The sequence below is a fragment of the Peromyscus maniculatus genome, chromosome 2, assembly GCF_049852395.1.
Source record: "Peromyscus maniculatus bairdii isolate BWxNUB_F1_BW_parent chromosome 2, HU_Pman_BW_mat_3.1, whole genome shotgun sequence".
Classification (NCBI taxonomy): Eukaryota; Metazoa; Chordata; class Mammalia; order Rodentia; family Cricetidae; genus Peromyscus; species Peromyscus maniculatus.
In genome coordinates this window covers 156,131,222-156,151,927 of record NC_134853.1, presented here as the reverse complement: position 1 = coordinate 156,151,927, position 20,706 = coordinate 156,131,222, and the positions used below count along the sequence as shown (strand labels likewise).

Below are 20,706 nucleotides of genomic sequence, written 5' to 3'. Positions count from 1 at the left end.
CCCACAGCACGCCACAGGGGCATACCTGGTGAGCCCGGCGCAGCCGTGCCAAGTGAGCCTCCCTCTGTGGGGCACCAAGAGGCACCAGGGGAGGAGACAGAGAAAGGTCTGAGGGAGGCCAGGGAAGAAGGAACCAAGGGGGAGAATGCAGGAGAAGGCGGCCGGGTTGGACAGAGGTGGGGCCTCTTTCTCTCCAAGGAGCAGGGACCAGAAGGCCTCAAAGCTCCAGTGCTGAGTGGACCAGGGTGTAGCTGATTAGGTACTGGCCTCAGCTGGTGGGGGGACTCACGTACTAAGTCAGTCCCACTGGTCCTGGTACCGTGGCCATGACTGAGGACCACATGTGGCTGCTCTGGAGTTCTCCTTTTATTTACTATTTTTATTCTTGTGCATTAGTGTTTTGCCTACATGTTTGTCTATGTCGGATCCCCTGGAACTGGAGTTTCAGACAGTTGTGAGCTGCCATGTGGGTGTTGAGACTGAACCCAGGTCCTCTGGGAGAGCAGCCAGTGCTCTTAACCGCTGAGCCGTCTCTCCAGTCCCCTGGAGTTCACCTCTCGGACGCTGCCCGTCACAAGACCATCCTGGATGGCGTTGTCTTCCTAGCAGATCTCACTTCAGAGTCAAAATGATGGCTTTCCCTTGCCTAACTCAGCCTTTTCAGGGCAGGTCTGACCTGGATGCAAACCCTGGTACTACTGCCCACTAGCTGTGGGACGCAGGTAAAGTTCTTGACCTCTCTAGCTTTACTTTCCTGTGCAGGGAAATGGCAGTGAGGCTGGCTGGTTCGTGCAATCATTCTGACTACACGCGTGTGCAGTCAGAGCTCAATAGACACGACCCGAGAATCACCATGCCAGCACCCAGCACTCAGCCTGCAACACCCAGCACAGACGAGCGCATGGGGGAATCCACACTGAAACTGTCGCACCATGCACAAGTTGCAGCCTGGCCTGAAAGCACAGTCATTACCAGCTGACTGCCCAGTATGCGTCGGGCACAATCCTTCCAGCCACCCTGGGCTGGGGAGGTCAGGTGTCCAGCTAGTGGACAGCACAGCTGAGATGTAATCTGAGGTCTTCTGGACCCCAAAGGCCACACACGGCATGACATGGCAGTCACATGGCAGGCCTTGAACTCATGTCTGAGTCCCTGCTGACCCCATGTTCAGCAAGGACCTGGCTCAGAGCCAGCTCCTGAGGAGGTGCTGCGGGCACCACTTAACTTATATCTTACCTTGTCTCCCTGGTATGTTTCTGGAAGCTGCCAGTAGAAGGACTCTTGGCCAAGGTGGGCAAAGTTGCCGAAGGAGAGCTGGTGCCCACCGTGTACCGATTCCACGGTGAAGCCTCCCGTGAGCTGACTATTGCGCTGCGGGTTCACCAGAGCAAAGCCTTGGAAGTCCCCAGGGGCAAAGTGGGTGGAGATCTGGCAGCAGGTGGAAAAACAAGTGTCAGAGCGGCGACGGGTCAGACGCATCAGGGTGGACAGGGCACAGAAGGGTGCTGGGGAGGACATAGGGCTTGCTGAGACCAGGGCTGAGCGAGACACAATGGTGCGGGTGGATATCGGGGCTAGATGAAGGGTATGCTCAGTGCCGAGATGAGCAATAACAGAGGCCCAGGTGGCCTTGGGACAGGAGTCAAGTCACTGGGCTCAGTGATAGAGGAGCAATAACGGAGGCCTAGAGATGGGGGCATCCTCCAAGGAGGCTAGCACCCAGCAAAGACAGTGCTCCCGACCATCAGGGGCAGACTAGCTCTTACCTGGTGGCGTGAGTAAGAGGAGCTGGCACACTGCTGGGTGACACCCATGCAGAAACAGGGCAGGCAGCCTTGTGGGTTGCTGGCACTCAGGTGGAAGTGGTGGGGTCGGCATTGGCTGCAGGTAAGGCCTTCTACCTGGGCCTGGGGGAGATAGACACAAAGATGTGTGAAGGGACTCGGGGGTGTCTGCTGGGCTCCAGAAGCCTCTGAGGCCAGGCCTCCCAGACACTTGCAGCAGTTGTGAGCAGCCCTGCCTACCCACCCCATGACCAGGCCTGAGGATCCCCTCAGGTACCATCTGACTTCTATTCAGCCCCAGTGGCGGACTGAGCTAGACCTCACGGAAGGCAGGACTTCGTTCTGACCTTGCAATGGCACTGACCGGAGGCGTCACAGTGACCGCTGACACTGCCATGGGGGTCACAGCCGCAGCCTGGCCCCTCTGGCACCTGATCATTTCCTGAAGTAGAAAGAAGGCACAGGTGACACCCGCAAACCCTTCACCCAACACCCCCACCTCTGCCGCTCCCTAAGCCTGTCACTCAGCACCGAGAGGACCGCTGCCTGCTACCGAGGCTGTGGGCAGCGCCTTTTCCCGACCCCATGCGGCAGATGGAGAAGCCAAGCATCAGAAAGGTAAAGGCCCTGCTCCCAGGTCCCAGGGAAACAAAGGCGCTGTCCTAGCTCTCCCTGCAAAGAAAAGCAACCCCCATGACCTCCCAAGTCTGCAACCGTACTCACTGTGGCATGGCTGGCCCTGAATGGGGTTACCATGGTAACCCGGGGCACACCTGCAGAAAGAGAGAAAACGGAGTCCTGGGAAACTGGTGAAGAGCCTAGGCCCAAGGGGGATCTGGGCTTGGACTCAATGACCCCCACTGTAAGGGGAAAAAAAACTCATCAGCCTTTTGATAGATGAAGCGTGGGGGGGGGGGGGGGGACGAAAGCGAGGGTGGGGCCAGAACCACAGCCAGTGAGTTAGTTGCTTTTATCGGGCCTTGACTCAAAAGGTCAAGATCAGGAGGCCTAATGTTTGGCCTGGCGGTATGAGCCTACACACGAGCACCTCCAGGAGATGGAGGTAGGGCTATATACACGGCTACATAATGAGTCTGTAGCTAGCCTGGGCTACATGAAACTCTGTCTCAAAATAACAAAACTGAGGGTCTACTCAGAGGACGCTAGCCTGGGTGAGAGCAGGGATGGGCCGGAAGGTGGGCAGCAGGCCAACGCCAGGCTGCAGGGTGAGGCTCCCTAAGAGGGAAGCCGATGGCCTTTGAGAGCCTGTGCACCAGAGAGAAGAGGTCACAGCTTCTTTTGAATAGGAGGGCTGGGACTCACTGGGGACTTTCAGGTACACCCTCCTGGGCCCCTGGCGCTCCCCACTACCCATCTCACCTTTCACAGTGACGCCCGCTGTGGCCCGGTGAGCATGAGTCACAGGTGGGGTGGCCATCGGTGTCCAAGAAGCAAGTGTGGGCAGCCCTGAGAGAGTGGGAAAGGAAGACATGGACTGCTCTTACTGGGCACTCTCATACACCAGGGAGGCGCGCAAAGTCTATGCCAAGAGTCCCCCCCCCCCTCACTCAGTTCTGCTCAGAAGCTAAGGTGAGTCCGCTGTCCCCATTTAGGAAACTGGGGCTTTGAAAGTGAGGCTACCCGTCCCCAGTGACACACTGAGAAGTGACAACCAGGATTTAAAACTGTAGCCTCTCCCCAGTGCTGGGCCACAGAGGGGGTAGGAAAGGTGGGCATTTCAGGCACGAGTAGGGTCCATACTCACTGGCCAGCAGCAGGGGCTCCATGGCATGGGCAGGGCTGGCAGTCCTGTGGTGTGCCCCGATGGGCATCCCCATAGTACCCTGGCTGGCACTGCTCACAGCGAACACCCACTGTGTGGTGCTGGCATCTCTGGAGGGACAGAGGGCAGGTTGAGGCTGGGCTCCTGGAGGCCAAGCCTCTCTGAGGACGGAGAGTGGAGGGGCAGGACTCACCTGGCAAACACCGGTCTCGGGCTCACAGACCTCGGAGTGGCCATGGCAGTTGCAACGTTCACAGGTGCCCAGGTAGAGGCCGCTGGGCATGCGTGTGTAGCCTGCGCTACATTCCTGGCAACAGAAGATGGTGGGGGCTGGGCGTATGGGGAGAGACAAAGGAGGAAAGACCAGCAAGCACTGTGGAGGAAGCTGGGCGGACAGGTGGGGGGACCGACAGGTGGGGGGGCCCAGGCTTGGCTCACCTGGCAGGAAGGGCCGCGGTACCCGAGGGGACAGGCACACTGCTCTACTTCCAATGCTGAGTTCTGGCCGGTGTTCTCCGGCACAGCCACGTCCATGCTGATGCCAGAGATCCTGGATGTGACAAGACTCATGGTGAAGGGATGTGCATTGTGCACTAGAAATACCTAGAGTCCCATGTTCCATCACCATGTGGCCTTCATTTGCCAGCAATCTTTTTTTTTTTTAAAGATTTATTTATTTATTATGTATACAGCATGTATGACTGCAGGCCAGAAGAGGGCACCAGATCTCATTACAGATGGTTGTGAGCCTCCATGTGGGTGCTGGGAATTGAACTCAGGACCGCTGAAGAGCAGTCAGTGCTCTTAACCTCTGAGCCACCTTTCCAGCCACATTCTCCAGCAATCTTATGGGCTGTGGCAAACAGGTCACATCTGTTGCTTCCTCCAAAGGGTTACCTCCCTCTTCCCCCTCCTCGCCTGGACATGCTACACCACCCAGCTCCTCTGGGGACTTCTGGAAAGCTGACGCAGGAGACAGTGGTCCCCAGCTTCTTAGGATTCTGTGAGGGAGGCAGCAGCATGCTTTCCATTCCACAGGCAGATTGTGAGGGGCTACACGATGTTTCTGCTTAGTCTGGAGACCCCTCTGCCCTGCCCTGGCCCCAGCTACCTGCTCTCAGCCGGTTGCTGGGTGTAGGACGCTTGGATGAGGAGGGCATCGATGCCCGCCAGGGCCATCAGCAGGTGCTCCCGTGTGGCTGGATGCCCGTCAGGCCGCTGCCATGCTTGCTGTCAAGGAAATGACATATGGTCCAGTCCGGCTAGGGCACTGAGGCCCCAAGAGAAAGGAACAAGAAGGGATGGGACGGGGCTCACCTCTCGGAAGGGCACTCTGAATTTGCCGGGCTGGCCAGGGCTGGGCTCAAACGAGGCATGGTGCTCCAACACGATCCCATTGCCCTGCAGCACCACCAGCGGCTGTCTGTGCAGGGGTGCAGAGCTGGGCCGGGGCCACTGGGTTATGGTGAAGTGCAGCTCTCCTCCATAGGAGGTCACCTAGGACAGGGGTAGACAGGCTCTCAGTGGGAGACCTCAGTTAGGCACGGTATTACCGTCCTCTCAATGCCCTGCCTGTCTCGTTCCTCTGTGCCACCCACCTTGTCTCCTCGGAAGCTGGCAGGAAGGCTCCAGAAGTAGGGTTTAGACAGGAGGTTCTGGAAGGAGGAGAATAACAGCTCCCCGGGTGCAGGGGACGAGATACCCTCGTTGGTGGTGTGGGTACCCGCGGCGGTCGTCAGGCTGAACTGAGAGGGCTCTTCGGAGGCCCCGAGCACCTGGAGATGGAGAACGTTGGGGTGGGGCCGTTGTGGTCGGGGTGGTAGGACCCACCCTTCGTCCCTCCAGCCCCACCCGGCTGCCGCCCTCTCGTGGGTACCTGGGCACGGCTCCAGGTGGAACTGCTGCATTGGTGACTGACTCCCATGCAGAAGCACTTGAGGCAGCCATCCGGGTTCTTCTTGCTCAGGTGGAAAGAGCCATCCGAGCATTCATTGCACAAGCGCCCTACCACGTTGCTCTGTGGACACGGAGTCGGGAGCTGCAGGCTGGCCCACGGGAGGGGCTGCCTGGAGCTAGAAGCCGAATCCACCCGCAGTCTAGACGGGGGTCCCAGAGCACCATGGACAACACATACACGTATGTGAGGCCTCACCACCGTCAGCACAACTACCACCAGTGCATGGGTGCTCACAGAAACTGCTCTCCCCTTTTTTTTCATTGACTGCAAAGAGGCTCACAAATAGGTGAGCCTTGGAACAAAGCAGGCTGGTTGAGTTAACTGCCACTACAACTTCAGATGGCGAGTTTCAAGCACCCTGCCAGTGTCTCTGCAGCCACTCACTCAGCTTCCATTAGAGCCTCAGAGGCTTCCGACATGAACCAGCACCCAGGGCCACTCAGGGCATTTCTCCACTCTTCGTTACAAGATTGGGGGTGCCTGACTGCAAAGCTCGCCCAGCTCCCTTCTCCGCTGACCCCGGGTTCTCCCCCCATCAACGTGATAGCAGCATGAGACCTGACAGAGCGATGCAGGCGACAGCCAGAATGCGCGCCACAGCTGCTGAGGGTGTGGCAGGAGACTGAACTCAGGGTGGCTGACTTCTTAATCAGTGCTCCTGCCCAAGGCCAGGCCTTCTCACACGGTACAGAAGACCAGCTAGCCAGGTCCCTGGGCCTCAGGCAAGGCCAGTGTCCACTCGCCAAGGTGCCGGAAGAGGGTAGGATCTCTTTCCTCCCTTGGCCACAGTGAGGCTGGGCCCAAGGTCTTGGAGAGAGAGTAAACAGTCCGTGTACCTTACAGCGGCAGGCCTCTCCGGTGGTGGAACTCAGGGTGCCTCGCTCATCACAGCGCACAAGTTCCTGGGCTGGAGGCGGAAGGAAAGCATTGGCAGACTGGGTGATTCTCCAGGGATTCTGTGTGTGGGCTGGGAAGGGGGAGAGGTGCCCAGCCCAGCAGGGTACGAGAGGAGGCGGTCACAGTACTCACTGACGGGCCTGCACTTCCCTCCTGGCTGGATGGGGTTGCCTTCATACCCAGGGGCACAGCTGGGGGAAACAATGCCGTCAAACCCAGCCTGAACATCCTGTCTCCACCCGCAACCCTGTCAGCCTCTCCTTACCTTTCACAACGACGGCCAGTGTAGCCTGGGGCACACGCATCGCAGGTGGCTTGGCCATCCGTGTCCAGGAAGCAAGTAAGAGAGAATCTGTGGGGATCAAGTGGGCAGGGTAGAAGGGTAGGACTGGGTGCCAGGCCTGACATGCTCGCCCCAGGAGATGGCTTCTATCCTCACAGACACACAGAGAGGTGTGATGCCATCTCCTGGCCCCTGTTCTCGCTCTGTGGCCTCACAGCAACTGCAGGATGGGAGACCGGCCCATTATACAGAAAGGGAGAATGAGGTCCATGAGAGAGCAAAGAGCATGGGACAACTCAGTGAGCAGGTCAGGACTGGAACCCATGTGGGTACCCGGTTCCCCTGACAAAGCATACCCCTACTTGCCACACTACCATATCCTGAGCGGGGTCTGACCTGCGGGAGGCATCGATGTACGGGCAGGGGCAGGGCCGGCAGGCGGTGGCTGTGGCTTTTGTGGCATCCCCAAAGAAGCCAGGCTTGCACTTGTCACACTGAGGTCCTTCTGTGTTGTGTTGGCAATTCTAGGGCAGGAGAGGGTGGGGGTGGCTTAGGTCCTCCTGAGCAGAGCTGGGCCAGACAGGCTCTAGAATGTTCCACAGCGTTGTAGATAGCAACATTCAGGTGCTTCCCCTGGCAGTGGGAGTCCAGCATGGAAGCCAATCCCATGTATGGTTCCAAGCACCTCTTGATATGGATTCAAAACCTGTCACCCTCTTCCAGGCTCCACCCAGGGCCAGTTCTGCCTTAGAATCCATTCGGTCACCCCTACAGCTGCTCCGGGATCTGAAGACAGTACCCTGTCTGTGCATTCTCTTTGATCAGCTCCACAATCCTAGTCCTCATTACTATTCCCAAAGAGAATGTGTAATGTCTAGGCCACACTCCTTCCAGCCCTCGCCGAGGGGGAGAGACTTTCAGCTCTTGTCCAGACACTGATTCTCTTGTTAACATATCCCCAGGTCATGGTCGTTCACCTGGAGCCATGCAAGCTGTTCTAGAGGTCATGCACTGCTCGTGGAGGCAGGGGAGTCCCACCCCTATCCAATGTCCGAGTGGCCGCTACTCACCAGGCAGTGGCCATAGACAGGGTCACAGGAGCTGGCGTGGCCATTGCAGTTACAGCCAGAGCAGGTGCCCAGGTAGGGCCCGCCAGGCACCCGGGTGAAGTGGGCATCGCAGCTCTCGCAAGACAAACCAGAATAGCCAATGGGGCATCTGTGGGGGACAGGATCAAGAGGACGGTTGCGGGAACTACAGGCTCGGCTGCTTCCCTTCTACCCCAGAGAGCATTCCCACGGTCCCCAGTCCTCCCCCCTGCCCCCCGGTCCCCAGCCCCATGGTCCCCAGCCCCATGGTCCCCAGCCCCACGGTCCCCAGCCCCACGGTCCCCAGCCCCACGGGGGGCTTGGGGGGGTGGGCAGGCACCTGCACTCCTCTACACTGTGAGCACGGCCGTGGCTGGTGCTGTGGGTGACAGTGGTGTCCATGATGACGTCACTCAGCCCCACACTGGCCATCTTGGTGTTGTACACCGTCTGGAGCAGTATGGCCTCCAGGCCTGCCAGTGCCTGCAGCATCTCAGCCCGCTGCACAGGACGGCCAGACTCATGGATCCAGTGTTCCTGCAGGGGATGAGGTCGTTTTGCTTATCAGTGCCTGCATGGCATGCATCATTCCGCTCTGGCCAATCCCCTCCCCCCAACCCCTCAGACCAACCCCTGGGACTCAGGTGCCACCAACCTCAGAGAGCTGGATCTGGCGCTGGTTCAGAGTTCCGGGATGCGTGGGTGTGTGGCCTCGGGAGTGGAGGCGGTACCCTGAACCCACGAGGATCACATCTGGTTTCTGCACTGGCTCCAACATGCCTCGTGCCAGCTCATAGCGTACCCTGTAGCGCAGGGAGCCACCATAGGAGTCCACCTGGCCAAGACAGGTTAGGTCAGGGCTGGGCAGCCACTTTTAAGCATCTGCATCCTGTCCTCGAGTTCCCCTCTCTGCTCATCTAAGGCTCCTACAGTACCTGGCATGGAAGGCTCATAGAGAACTAGGCATGGGGAGCCCAGTCCATGGCAGGCAGTATGTAACACTGTACCCATGGAGGCCAGTTTGGGGCACTCTAGCCAGCTCAGAGCAGGTGGTCAGGGGAGGACCCAAAGGGGGTTGGGAGAGCGGCCCGCGGAGATATTGCCTGCTTCAGAGTGAGCAGAGATGAGCAGGCCCTGCCCTCACCTTGTTACCCAGAAACTGCTTGGGTAGGGCCCAGAAAGCGTCATGGACAAGGAAGCGGCGAGACAGGTCGACCAGCTGGAATTCTTGTAGGGCTGGGTCAATCTGCAGCTGGGTAGAGGAGAGGGGTGGCACACCGGGCTGCGAGGGCATGGTCACATTCACACCTGCAAGAACGGAAGAAGCAGGGTAAAGACTGCGGCCTCTGATTAGCGGAGAACAGCCACCCTGAGAGCTGGGACCCAGGAACGGGTAATTGAGAGAACACAGAGGCCTCTCTCTGGAAGTCAGGAAGCAGCCAAGCAGAGCTGGGCATGGCGCACACCTGTAATCCCAGCACTCCTGGAGGAGCATGAGTTCAAGCTGGAGGCCAGCCTGGGATACCTAAGACCCTGTCTTAATTCCCCTATCCCCACCGCCAAAAGAATCATGAGTTCTTTGCTCCTTGCAGTCATTTTGCCTGCTGAAGTTTTGGTGCATGCTCGAGGGAAGCCTCAAACTCACAGAGATCTGCCTGACTCTGGCTCCCAGTTTTGGGATTAAAGGTGGGCACCGCCATGCTTGGCTCCTCCACCTATTTTTTTTTAAATGATTTATTTTATTGTTTTAATCTTACAAATGCATGTTTTTGGGGATGTGCATACATAAATAGGTGTAGATGCCAGCAGGATTCAGAAGAGGATGTTGGGTCCCCTGGAGCTGGAGTTACAGGTGTTTGTGAGCTGCCTAACGGGTGCTGGGAATTGAACCATCATCCTTTGGAAGAGCAGCAAGCACGCTTAACCAATATATGAACTCCCCAAATCCGTATCTGTTTTTTTGAGATGGGGTTTCTCACTGGCCCTGGAACCTGACTGCTACACTGACTGGCCAGCAGTCCTAGGAATCCTTCTGTTTCTGCCTCCCCAGGGCTCAAGTTTCAGGCTCATAGTATTGTACTTGGCTTTCACATGGGTGCTGGGGATCGAACTTGGGTCCTCAATGCTTGTGTGGCAAGCATTTCTCTGACTCAGCCATCTCCCCAACCCTCTTTTTAGTAGTGTGTGTGTGTGCATGTGTGTATGCATGTGTGCGCGTGCGCGCGTGTGTGTGTGTGTGTGTGTGTGTGTGTGTGTGTGTGTGTGTGTGTAGACATGGGGCCTAGACTACAGAGTCTGTCCTCCCTACAACCCAAGGCAGGGAAGCTACAAACACGGATCTGGCTTGTCCTAAAGGTTTTTCTGACATAACTCAGTGTTTCTGGGTTACTCCCTACCCTTTGGCCCTGGTCCTTCTCCATCTGTCCCAGGTTCCCAGAAGCCTGGAGCCCACCCACCCACATACCCTTGAAGTTATTGGGCTGGTCAAAGCTCAGCCGGATATGGTCCCAGAAGCGCCGGCTGCTCTGGCACACGTTGGTCACACCAAAGCAGAAGCAGGGCAGGCAGGAGGCACTGTTCTCCAGGTAGAAGTGTCCATCGGGGCAGGGGCCTGTCAGAAGGCAGTGAAGGGGCTGTGGTTGGTCACCAGCAGGAGGTCACTGGTACTGGTCATCCACCCTACACCCACCCGTCTACAGCACCTCGCTGCGGGACAAGCTCCAGCACGCCATCTGGAATGCCGAACACCATGCCACGCGCGTTCATGGCCTCACAGGTGTAGGCGCCCTGGTCCGCCTCCTTCACGTCTCGGATGATCAGTGTGCCACGCCCTCCCTTGCTGGTCATCGTCACCCTGGTATACACCAAGACAGGGGGTGGGTTAGGCTTGAGGCGCAGACTCAGCCTCTTCCACAGGCAAATCACCCCCACCCGAGTTGCACCTGGGATGAACAGGGATGTGGCCCCAGTTGAGTCTCCAGTTGATGATGGGTGTGGGGACACCAATGGCTACGCAGGTGAAAGTCACTGTCTGGCCCCGGGAAGCCTGGATGGACTGCTGGGGAGGGGTCACCACCTGGGGAGGCACTGGAGACAGCAGAACAGGAGTGGCGTGTTTAATGGGCAGCTGGGGCAGGAAGTGCCAGAAGAGAGACTGGGAACAGAAAGCAGATGGAAAGTGGAACCCACCCAGCGCCATCCCTACTCCACCCCCATCCCCACCCCCGGCTTCTCACTCACTGCAGCCAAACTCATCACTTCGGTCAGGACAGTCGGTTTCCTCGTCACAGTGGAAGCTGGCCGGGATGCACCGGTTGGTGGAGACGCATCGGAACTCTGTGGGCCCACATTCTTCCCCATGCTCCTTGATGGCTGAGGACAAAGCCAGGTGGAGTGAGCACAGGGCAGTGTCCGCAGGGCAACATGGCTTAGCTACCGCCTTCTTCGCCTTTACCCAAAATGCCTCCAAAACGGAGCCAAATACAATGGGTTATAAAGTGAGCTGTTTCTGGCATTCTGTTACAACAACATAAAATAGACTGAGTAGCCCATGGGTTAGGCTGGGACCCACACATCAGTCCAGGACACCATCTTCACAGAGATCCGCATATCCAGGCCTCTCACCAATTCCAGCACAGTAACAAAGAAAAGACTGAAGTTTACCCAAATGCAGTAGAGCAGGAGCGACATGGCCAGCAGGCTGTCTGCTAACGGCAGTTCCAAACACGGGAACCTCGATGTTTGTCTGCAGGGTCCCTCGCTGACCAGGAAGGCCAGCCCGCCTCCCAGAGCACGGGACAGAAGAACACAGACTACAGGATAGGGGGACAGTGGGGCCCGGCGTACTCACGGCAATCAGCCTCATCTGTGTGGTCCTCACAGTCGAAGTCCCCATCACAGCGCCACAGCTTGAGAGCACAGTGTCCGTTTCCGCAGGCGAACTCATTAGGTTCGCAGGGTGGAGAGGGCCCTGTGGGGGACCAGGCAGGGAGTCGCAATGGTCCTCCGCTGAGCAGGCCCAGTTCCGGCGCTCCTGTCCTGCACAGCACTCACCACAGTCCAGCTCGTCACTGCCATCCTTGCAGTCTTCCTGCCCGTCACAAAGGTAGTCTTTGGGGATGCAGTGCCCGCTGTGGCACCTGGCCTCCTGGAGTCCACAGGCTGTGGGCCAGACGACGCCGGGCAACAGAAACTGGGGTCCATGTGTGACTAGCAGTGGGGGAGGTGTTGAAACCGCCTCTGGCCACGGTGGTGACGGTGATACCTTCACAATAGCGGGTGGCAAGGAGCTGACCTCCGGGAGTGCCTCCTCTGTGAACAGGGCCCCTTGATGTTCAGTGAACGGGCGGCTCTCACCCTCGTCCCACAGGCCCCCATGCTCCCTGGAGCCGACCCCATGACTAGCCTCTGCCGTCACTCTTTTCCCATCCCCGCCCTCTCCAGACCTCTCTGCCTGCACCAAACCCTTATAGTCCAGAGGACCCAGAGATGTAGCCCCACCCTGGGCAGGCCACCAGGGACCCCTTGGGGGTTCCCAACAGCTTCTCACCGCAATTGAGCTCATCTGACATGTCCCTGCAGTCAGGGCGCCGGTCACAGCGATACTCCAGAGCCACACACTCATTATGGCTGTGGCAAGCAAACTCCGTCTCGGTGCAGACCCTTGGGAGGTGGGGCACTGTTGGGGGGGGGGGGGAGTGTAGGAGAGAGTCAGGCAGCCAGCCGGCTGAGGAAGCTAGTGATGTGACGGACATAGACAGCATAGGCAAGGCATGGCTGTGAGAGGCTCTGGTGCCCTGAGTCAGGCCACTGTGGCAGACAGCAAGAGCACACACATGGCACACGTGGAACACAGTGCAGGACCCCTTACATGGACCTTCACACGGGTGACATGCCTCACACATGCAGCCACCATGCCGTTCGCGTGCAGGCTACAGCCTGGCCCGGTGAGGCCAAAGAGACGGTGGGAGGAGGCAGCCATGTGGCCTTTGCCCTTCTTTTCTCCCTCCATCTGTTAGGCTTTCTAGGACCCCCCTGGACCTCGGCCAGGCTCACACTCTCACCTGGTGTCACTGTGACCCCCACAGCAGCTGGGGGTGGCGGGGGGGTCTGTGCTGGAAAGGAAGCTGTAGTCAGCAACCATCCCACCTGGGAGCTGGAACTGAGGCCCGCGCTGAGCCTGCCGCTGCCGCCTCCCGCCCCGGGAACTCACTGAAGACCCAGCAGAGCAAGTTTGACTTTGGGGTGCACTGGTAGGTTTTACATGCAGAACAACTTTGGGCCCATTTCCTGTCCTCTCTGGGCTGGTTTCTCTTTTGTTTCCCATCTGTCATGGGTTCCAGAGAGAGCAGCACACACACACGGGATCTGGCTTGCATCCCCATCAGTGTGCATGGCTGTTCTTCCGTCCTGAGCCTCAGCTCCCTCATCTTGAATACAAGAGGAACACTTCATGGGGCCCGGGAGGCCTGCGTGGATGCTGGGTATCAGGGCTTTAGGCACAGGGCCTGTACTCATTTGGTGCTTGGGGAATGACTGATGGGTTTTAGTACAAAAAAGTGTGTGTGTATATATATCTTCACATGTATAGATGCATAACATAAAGATGCACGTGTATGTAATTGATATGTGTGGGTGTGGAGGCATGAGACTGACATGGGTGATCTTTCTTGATCCATCTTCACCTTTTATACTGTGGCAGGGTCTCTCTCTTGAATCAGAGCTTGCTGGTTCTGCAGTCTAGCTAGCTAGCTTGCTCTGAGGAGCTCGCCTCTGCCTCCAGACAGCTGGAATTCCAGGTGGATCGCCACGCTCTCCTGGTATGTACATGGGTGCTAAGGCTCTGAAGCCCAGTCCTCATGTTCTCGCAGCAATGGCTTCTTCACCTGCCGAATCACCTCCCCAGCCCTACAAATGGTGGTTTTGCTGAATGCCCGTGTCTTTTGACTTAGAAATGCTGTATGAAGGAGAAGTTTTATCTACTGTTAATACACAAAGATCTGGGAGGATATAGCCTCCTGGGTCCACAGAGGGAGCAGCTTGGCTCTAACCAAATGGAGATTTACAAAGCCTGTCAGGCAGGCTCGGGCTCAGGATGGAGTGAGTTCCTCCCGAGCCCCAGCCTGTCTCCAGTGGTGTGCTAGTCCTAGTCAAGAAGATACAAGGTAGAGACACCAAAAGGAGCCAGAGTCTGAAGAACTGGAGGGGTGACCCCCATTTGGAGGACAGGCTCACCTGTGCCCAGGCGTCGGAACTTGAACCCCCAAGGGGAGGTGATGTAGGGGCCAATGGAGCCTCTGGAGACCACTGTGTACAGCACATTCTGAATCTGAGCCCCGTCCGAATTCCCTTCGGAGCCCACATCCAGTTCAACAAAGACCCAGCCATCCAGCTCCCTAAGGAGAAAGAGGCCTATGAGCGCCATACCTCTGTCAAGTTCCTGTCATGATGTCCAGCCCTGTATCTGGGCAGCCTGTGCTAGGGTAGGGACATCTCTGGTGCAGGATACCCCATCTATGCTCTCTGAAATCCTGTCAAGAATGACCCATCCCTGCTGGGTAATGGTGACACACGCCTTTAATCCCAGCACTCGGGAGGCAGAGTCAGGAGGATGAGTCAAGAGGATCTCTGTGAGTTTGAGGCCAGCCTGGTCTACAGAGCGAGTTCCAGGGCAGCCAGGGCTACACAGAGTAACCCTGTCTTGTAAAAACAAAGCCCCAAACCAAACATGACCCATCCCTTCAGACCCTCCCTGCCCTGCTCTGGTAGCCAAGCCCCTTCCCATCCCCCCCCCATTGTTCCCGCCACTCCCATCCCCAGGATCCCATCTCACTTGATGAACACCACGCTGACAATCTGGTCTCCAGGGATCTTCAAGTACTCTGACTCCAGCTGTAGGGACACACCACCATCAAATGCCTCCCACATACTCCAGGACTGCCTGCCACCCCTGGGGAGCCTCCAACCCCGGGTAACTCTCTCCCGCGTACCTTTTCCACCACAGCATCCGACACCTCTCGGAACTCCTTGGTGTTCGCATCCTCCAGCTGGGGGGTGTACTCAATGGACCGAGTAAAATTTACCAGAGCCCGGAAATAGACTGGGAAAAAGGCAGAATGTCGTGGTGAAGGGCCCAGTTTGGCGGGTGGGAGCCCAATCGGCAGGCTGAAAATAAGGTGTTGAACTGCCACACCTGTGTACCTGCAGAAAGGCCCAGCACTCTCTGTTACAGCACAGCCTGCAGAAGCCTGAAAGGCCTACCCAAGGCTCAGAGGAGGCTGGGCAGCAAGGGGCAGTTTTCAGGGCACTGGGTTGCACGAGATTGCCCCTTTATCCCAGCCAGTTCCTATTCGTCCTTCTGGTCTCAGCTCAGCCACCATACTCTCTAAGAAGATCACCTGGGCTGCCCTGGCTGGTGTGGGGCCCCCACTCGGGGCTCTCACAGCACCTCTGCTTTCCAAAATGGGAACCTTCCTTCCCTTGTCACACCAATTCTGCTGGGTACACCTGGGCCACACAGCACCACGGGAACTATCAGGTCCTGAGCCGGCTACTTCAGAAACTGATCTGCCTCAGTGGAAGTCTTATTCCTTCTTCCTAAAATGTGGGGATGAGGGAGTCAGCCACATTGATTCCCCAGGGCTGCTGCCCAGAGTAAAGGATACTTGGCTTCCCACAGTGCTCTTGTGTGCAGAGCCGGCACTTGGGGATGAGAAGCATGGTGACCTTTCACCCTGCCCCACCATGGGGAAAGGAGGAACCCACCCATTTGTGGCCCAAGTGCCATGGCCAAATAAACTCATGTCATTCTGGTGTGACTATAACATACAGCTGATGTTTCCTTCAGCACAATGTATACAACACAGTTTATAGCCACTGATCATCATGTCCGCCGGAGTTTGGATCTCAAGTCTCCCAAAGGCCCACGTGTTGAAAACTTGGTCCCCAGCTTAGAGCACTATTAGAAAGTTTAGCCATCTCCCGGCCTCTGTTTGTTGTTGCTGCTGTAGGGGCGGAACCTAATGAATGGAAGTTAGGTCACTGAGGGCCTGGCCTTGAAAGGGACATTGAGCCTCAGCCCTTCCATGTCTGTCTCTCTGCCTCCCAGACACTACTAGGTGAACCAGACTCCGCTGCTACGCCGCCACCACGGTATCCTGTGCCAGCACAGGCCCAGAGCAGCAGAGCCAAACGGCCAAGGTCTGAAACTGTGGACCTAAATAAATTTTTCTTCCTTAAAAGTCGATTACCAGGGCTGGAGAGATTGCTTAGTGGTTAAGACTGCTCTACCACAGGACCTGGGTTCAATTCCCAGCACCACATGGCAGCTCACAACTGTCTGTAACTCCAGTTCCAGGGCATCTGGCACCCTCACACAGACAGACATGCAAGCAAAACACTAATGCACATAAAATAAAAATAAATTTTTAAAAAGTCAACTACCTCTGGTATTAGGTCACAGTGAAAGACAGCTGGGCAGCAAATGTTCTTGAGTTAGAAATGTGGATTAAACTCTCTATTGGCAGATGAGTCAGACATTTGTATATATACATACAAGCACATCCCTGTGCACACACATATGCATACACAGAGCCTGACACAAATAATGACCAAACCAAGCTATGCCATCTACCTACATTACACAGAGAATGGTGTGTGAACCATTCACAGAAACACACACACTCCCATATTCTCAGTTTTCTTTGTGTGTTTGTGTGATATATGCATACATGTACGCAGGCGCACATGCCCATGAGCCCATGGAGGCCAGAGGAAGACATGAAGTGTCTTGTTCTATCAGTCTACTTTCTTCCTTGGAGATGGGGTCTCGCACTGAACCTGAAGCTGGGTTGGCAGACAGAAAACCCCAGCCATTCTGTTTCTGTTCCAAACAGGGCCTCGGGGCCAAGATGGGCTTTTAACATGGAGGCTGAGGATTTGAACTCAGGGTCTCATGCTTAGGCAGTAAGTGGTCTTTTTGACTTGTTTTGTTTTTTTGAGACAGAGTCTCTCTACATGGCCCTGGATATCCTGGAACTCACTCTGCAGACCAAGCTAGCCTTGAACTCACAGAGATCCATCTGCCTCTGCTGCCTGGATGGTAGGATTAAAGGCGTGCATCATCTGCATCATCATCATCATCATCATCTTCTTCATCATCATCATCATGCCCAGACCAGCAAGTGCTCTTATTCAATAGAGCCCTTTCTCCAGCTCCTGTTTTTTTATTGTTGTTGTTTGAGACAGGTTCTCAGATTCTGGGTTAGCCTTGGTATGTATCCAGGTATGTATCATGTTGACCATGAACATTTTTTTTTTTTTGAGGTAGGGTCTTATGTAGCCCACACTAAGATCAAATATAATATGTAACCAAGGATGACCTCAAACTTCTGATGCTCCTGCCTCTACTTCCAGAATGCTGGGATCAAAGGCACGTGCCATCACGACCGGCGACCCAATAATTCCTTAAGTCCCTGTTATGTACATACAGGATATTTTTGTGTACTCATGAGTTTAAGCACAGGTTATAAATATCAGGTTAATAAGAGTCACCAAGTAGTCTGAAGTGTGTGCACAGTGCTCAGAACACTCCCTGGCACAGAGTGGGCACAACAAGATACCAAATGTCACCATGTGGAGGTAGGGCAGCTCCCTAGTTAACAGCCTCATTGCTGGAGCAGAATGGCCACTAATGGCCTGTGACATTTCTGAGCTCGAATGTTGCATCTATACCTTGAGGCCAACAGTGCCCCCACAAGGGCTGCTGTGAGGATCCACATGGTACCTGGAACACAGCAAGGCAGCAGGGTTGACAGTCACTATTAATTCGGGTCTTTAGGACAAGCCCTAGGCCCAGTCCTAGACTGGAGGAGCACTGTCCAGGGTCTACTGTGTGCCAGGTGGTGTTCTGGGGCAGGGGTACAGTGATGGACTCTACAGATGTAAATTCCCATCCCCAGGAAGATCATCTTCTAGTAGGCAGAAAAAAGAAATAAATCAAATGGGTAAGCATGGGTGGACTATAGGGAATGGGACCTGGGGAGAGGGCAGGGTGGGGAGGGTACCGTTCTCCATGGGGGTTCAGGGAAGGAGTCTCTTTGAAGGAAAGGGGAGAGCCATTTGCAGTGTCCGTGAGAAGAGCACTGTGCACAGAGGAACTGATAAGTGCAAAGGCCCTGGGGTTAGTACATGTGACATCTGGTCAGGATGTATGTGACACAGTGGGGGTGCCTTTCACTGTACTCTCTAGCCTGCAGGCCTATAGGTGTGCAGACCCCAAGCCAGGGTGTTCTTCCTCTACAGTTCAAGCTAAGAGAGGGTCCTTGGGGTCCCTGGCCAGGTGCTGGCGGGGATCCTACACTGTGAGGGGATACAGTGTCTGCTCGGAACCACAGCCAATGGTGGGGCTGGGCTCCTGGGTGCTGAGTAGGTGGAGCTTGTGGGTGGAGTGTGGGGCTGTGAGCTCCACCACAGAGGCCTCTTGTGTGCAGGCACAGAGGCCCATTGAGAGCCCCCACCCCGGCCCCTGGCCTCAGCCCACGGCCAAGTTCGGGTGAGGAGGCCGGGCCTCTGCCCAGGAATGTGCCCACTCCCGAGGAGTGTTAGAGTGCCACAAAGCCCCTTTCTACCAGGGCCTGGGAAGGGCTGGAGTCCTCCAGCCTGACCCCTTTCCTTGTCCCAAAGCAGAGGCGAGCCGGGGTGAGTACCCTGGGTGGGTCATTAGCCTGAGCTGAGACCTCACCCAGAGCCTGAGGGACTGAGATTGCTGGAATTGTGAGGCTGCCTGGGGGAGGGGGTGCTCTGGGCATCTGCCCTGACCAGACCTCCTCCACCTGACCTCTGACCCCAGCTAAAGCCTTCACTGAGATAGGAGGCTGGAGCAGAGGAGGATTAAGCTGCACTGAGTAATGGTGTGAGCGGGAGGCACACACCCCTAGCCCCTATTGGACCACCCCAGCTCCAAACACCCATTCCTGCTCAGCAGACTCCTCATCATGACTGGGCTGTGTCTCCAGTTTGGGGTCCCTTGGGTGGGCGCAAACCAGTCTGCGCTGAGGTTGAGACAAGCTGCTCCCAACTCTAGAGCCTGGCTGCATCCTGGCCAGCACTCCTAGAAGGACAATAGCAGGGTCCTAGCGCCCTGTTCCAATCTGGAGCCCTGCTGGGGAGGCACAGGGATCGCCTGGCCTTGACTCTTCAGAGAGGTGCCTCTGGCTTCCTGTGTGTCCCTTCCCCAAGGTGGGCTAGGCAGAGGAACACAGGGAAGAAAAAAACAAAAACAAAAACAAAAAACCGAAGACTGAATGTCAAGGGTGAGCTGGGAGGGAGGTCTGCAGAACAATGACAAACAGACAGACAGACAGACGGACAGGAAGAGGAGGCACAGCAAAGGAGACAGAGAACCAGAGACCTTGGGGAAGGGACACACGGAGAGCAGAGTGGGGAGGTGGCAGAGAAGCGTCTGGGCATTGGCAAAGATGGGGAGGAGAGAGGGAGAGGGAGAAGGAAGACACAGTGATAGAGGCGGAGTTGGGGGGGGGCGGGCAAGGAGGAAGTGGACAGAAGTTTCCACAGAGATGGAGAAACAGAGCAGGACCCAAGATGCGGGGAAAGGCTGACGGGCAGGTTAGGGGCTGGAAGGGAAAGGAGAGGACTGAGGCGGATCTGGGGGTGGCCCATGAAGAGTGGGGTCCGGATGAAGCTGGGAGGAGCTGGAGAGACAGTCCTGCCTGTCTGCAAGGGACATCTCAGGCTGGGCACTAGTGTCAAGTCAAGGAGGACAACTCAGCATGGCCCTACCAGAGTCCTTGCCTGCACTGGAGGGGTGCAGGTCCTGAGCAAGCCCATGTGCTGCACACCTGTCCCTCCCCGGCTGGGACTGAGCCCAGCTGGATGGCCACATCTCAAGGGCAGGCAGCTGTGCACAGCTGAGACTCCAGAGTTCAGGCCCTGCCCTCCCCTACAAAGGAGAGATCAATCCCTGGGATTGGAGCCTACCAGTAGCTGTCCTGCTTCCTTCTTTCCCCCACTTCTGGCCTTGCCGGCCCTCACTCCAGCATCTCGGGAGATGCCAAGAAGCATTGAAAGGAGATACAGGGCAGAAGGCATCCCCCAGGCAGGCCACGGGTGCTCTGGAAGGAACTAGATCAGTGGTTCTCAATCTTCCTCATGCTGTGACCCTTTAATACGGTTCCTCATGTTATGGTGACCGCTCAACGATGAAATTATTTTGTTGCTTCTCCATAACTGCAATTTTGCCACTGCTATGAATTGTAATGTGAAATGTCTGATATGCAGGGTAGCCGAGATGCAACCCCAAAGGGCTTGTGACCCACAGGTTGAGAACCACTGAACTAGCTAGGCCAAAGCCTCGACAGGAGGCCGTTTCCAGGGAACATCAGCCCAGACTACTCTGGGATGTGGCTCGTGTCTACACAACCACCCAACACCACATTTCTGTCCCCAGCCAGGTGTCAGCCATCCTGTGGCCCTGCAAAGACTTATGTGTAGGAAAACTTCAGGCAGCAGGCACGTCCGGGTGCCATGAGATCACAGGTGGCCAGGCTGCCAGGGGCCAGTCTTGCACACAGGGGCCCAGGTGGGATGCCACCCTCAGACACGTGGGTGTAGTGGATGCTCCTGCTACACCAGCTGAGGGAAAATGACCTCAGTCCTGGAAGATACCTAACTACTTTGAACACTGAGAGGCAGGCAGGCTAGCTTTCTGTTCCAATCAGAACTGAGCTTCTTATGGTGACTGTGGGGAGTTTTGGGCTGGTGACACAGGAAAACGGCTAAACCTGCCTATTCCCAACCTCGCAGGTGCTTGCCCATCAGCAAGAAAAGGACCGTCCCCACAGGACCATCTCTCAGGACCCTTAGGCCCTCAGCCAAGAGATGGGGCCTCTATGCTA

At 56.3% G+C, this 20,706-nt stretch overlaps 1 protein-coding gene across 4 annotated transcripts in view; it reads right to left on the bottom strand.

The window, feature by feature from the left end:
- The window catches only part of Hspg2 (heparan sulfate proteoglycan 2), a 99,677-nt gene that overhangs the window by 44,316 nt on the left and 34,655 nt on the right, over nucleotides 1-20,706 (bottom strand). For 3 of the 4 annotated variants that reach the window (XM_042272121.2, XM_015999279.3, XM_076565448.1), the window contains exons 4-33: nucleotides 14,782-14,891; nucleotides 14,625-14,683; nucleotides 14,027-14,187; nucleotides 12,342-12,470; nucleotides 11,846-12,103; nucleotides 11,643-11,762; nucleotides 11,033-11,164; nucleotides 10,735-10,879; nucleotides 10,495-10,646; nucleotides 10,257-10,403; nucleotides 8,937-9,100; nucleotides 8,448-8,627; nucleotides 8,133-8,329; nucleotides 7,775-7,922; nucleotides 7,101-7,228; nucleotides 6,687-6,773; nucleotides 6,554-6,612; nucleotides 6,361-6,431; nucleotides 5,444-5,584; nucleotides 5,166-5,342; nucleotides 4,885-5,064; nucleotides 4,679-4,797; nucleotides 4,006-4,117; nucleotides 3,761-3,874; nucleotides 3,550-3,677; nucleotides 3,165-3,251; nucleotides 2,508-2,557; nucleotides 2,132-2,226; nucleotides 1,767-1,907; nucleotides 1,237-1,428 (exon numbers count right to left, since the gene is read on the bottom strand). In XM_042272121.2, the coding sequence (XP_042128055.1) occupies nucleotides 1,237-1,428; nucleotides 1,767-1,907; nucleotides 2,132-2,226; nucleotides 2,508-2,557; nucleotides 3,165-3,251; nucleotides 3,550-3,677; nucleotides 3,761-3,874; nucleotides 4,006-4,117; nucleotides 4,679-4,797; nucleotides 4,885-5,064; nucleotides 5,166-5,342; nucleotides 5,444-5,584; nucleotides 6,361-6,431; nucleotides 6,554-6,612; nucleotides 6,687-6,773; nucleotides 7,101-7,228; nucleotides 7,775-7,922; nucleotides 8,133-8,329; nucleotides 8,448-8,627; nucleotides 8,937-9,100; nucleotides 10,257-10,403; nucleotides 10,495-10,646; nucleotides 10,735-10,879; nucleotides 11,033-11,164; nucleotides 11,643-11,762; nucleotides 11,846-12,103; nucleotides 12,342-12,470; nucleotides 14,027-14,187; nucleotides 14,625-14,683; nucleotides 14,782-14,891 (3,983 nt within the window). Of the gene's footprint in view, nucleotides 1-25; nucleotides 65-1,236; nucleotides 1,429-1,766; nucleotides 1,908-2,131; nucleotides 2,227-2,507; nucleotides 2,558-3,164; nucleotides 3,252-3,549; nucleotides 3,678-3,760; nucleotides 3,875-4,005; nucleotides 4,118-4,678; nucleotides 4,798-4,884; nucleotides 5,065-5,165; nucleotides 5,343-5,443; nucleotides 5,585-6,360; nucleotides 6,432-6,553; nucleotides 6,613-6,686; nucleotides 6,774-7,100; nucleotides 7,229-7,774; nucleotides 7,923-8,132; nucleotides 8,330-8,447; nucleotides 8,628-8,936; nucleotides 9,101-10,256; nucleotides 10,404-10,494; nucleotides 10,647-10,734; nucleotides 10,880-11,032; nucleotides 11,165-11,642; nucleotides 11,763-11,845; nucleotides 12,104-12,341; nucleotides 12,471-12,855; nucleotides 12,907-14,026; nucleotides 14,188-14,624; nucleotides 14,684-14,781; nucleotides 14,892-20,706 lie in introns of all 4 variants that reach the window. The other variant, XM_042272120.2, reaches the window with a different exon arrangement.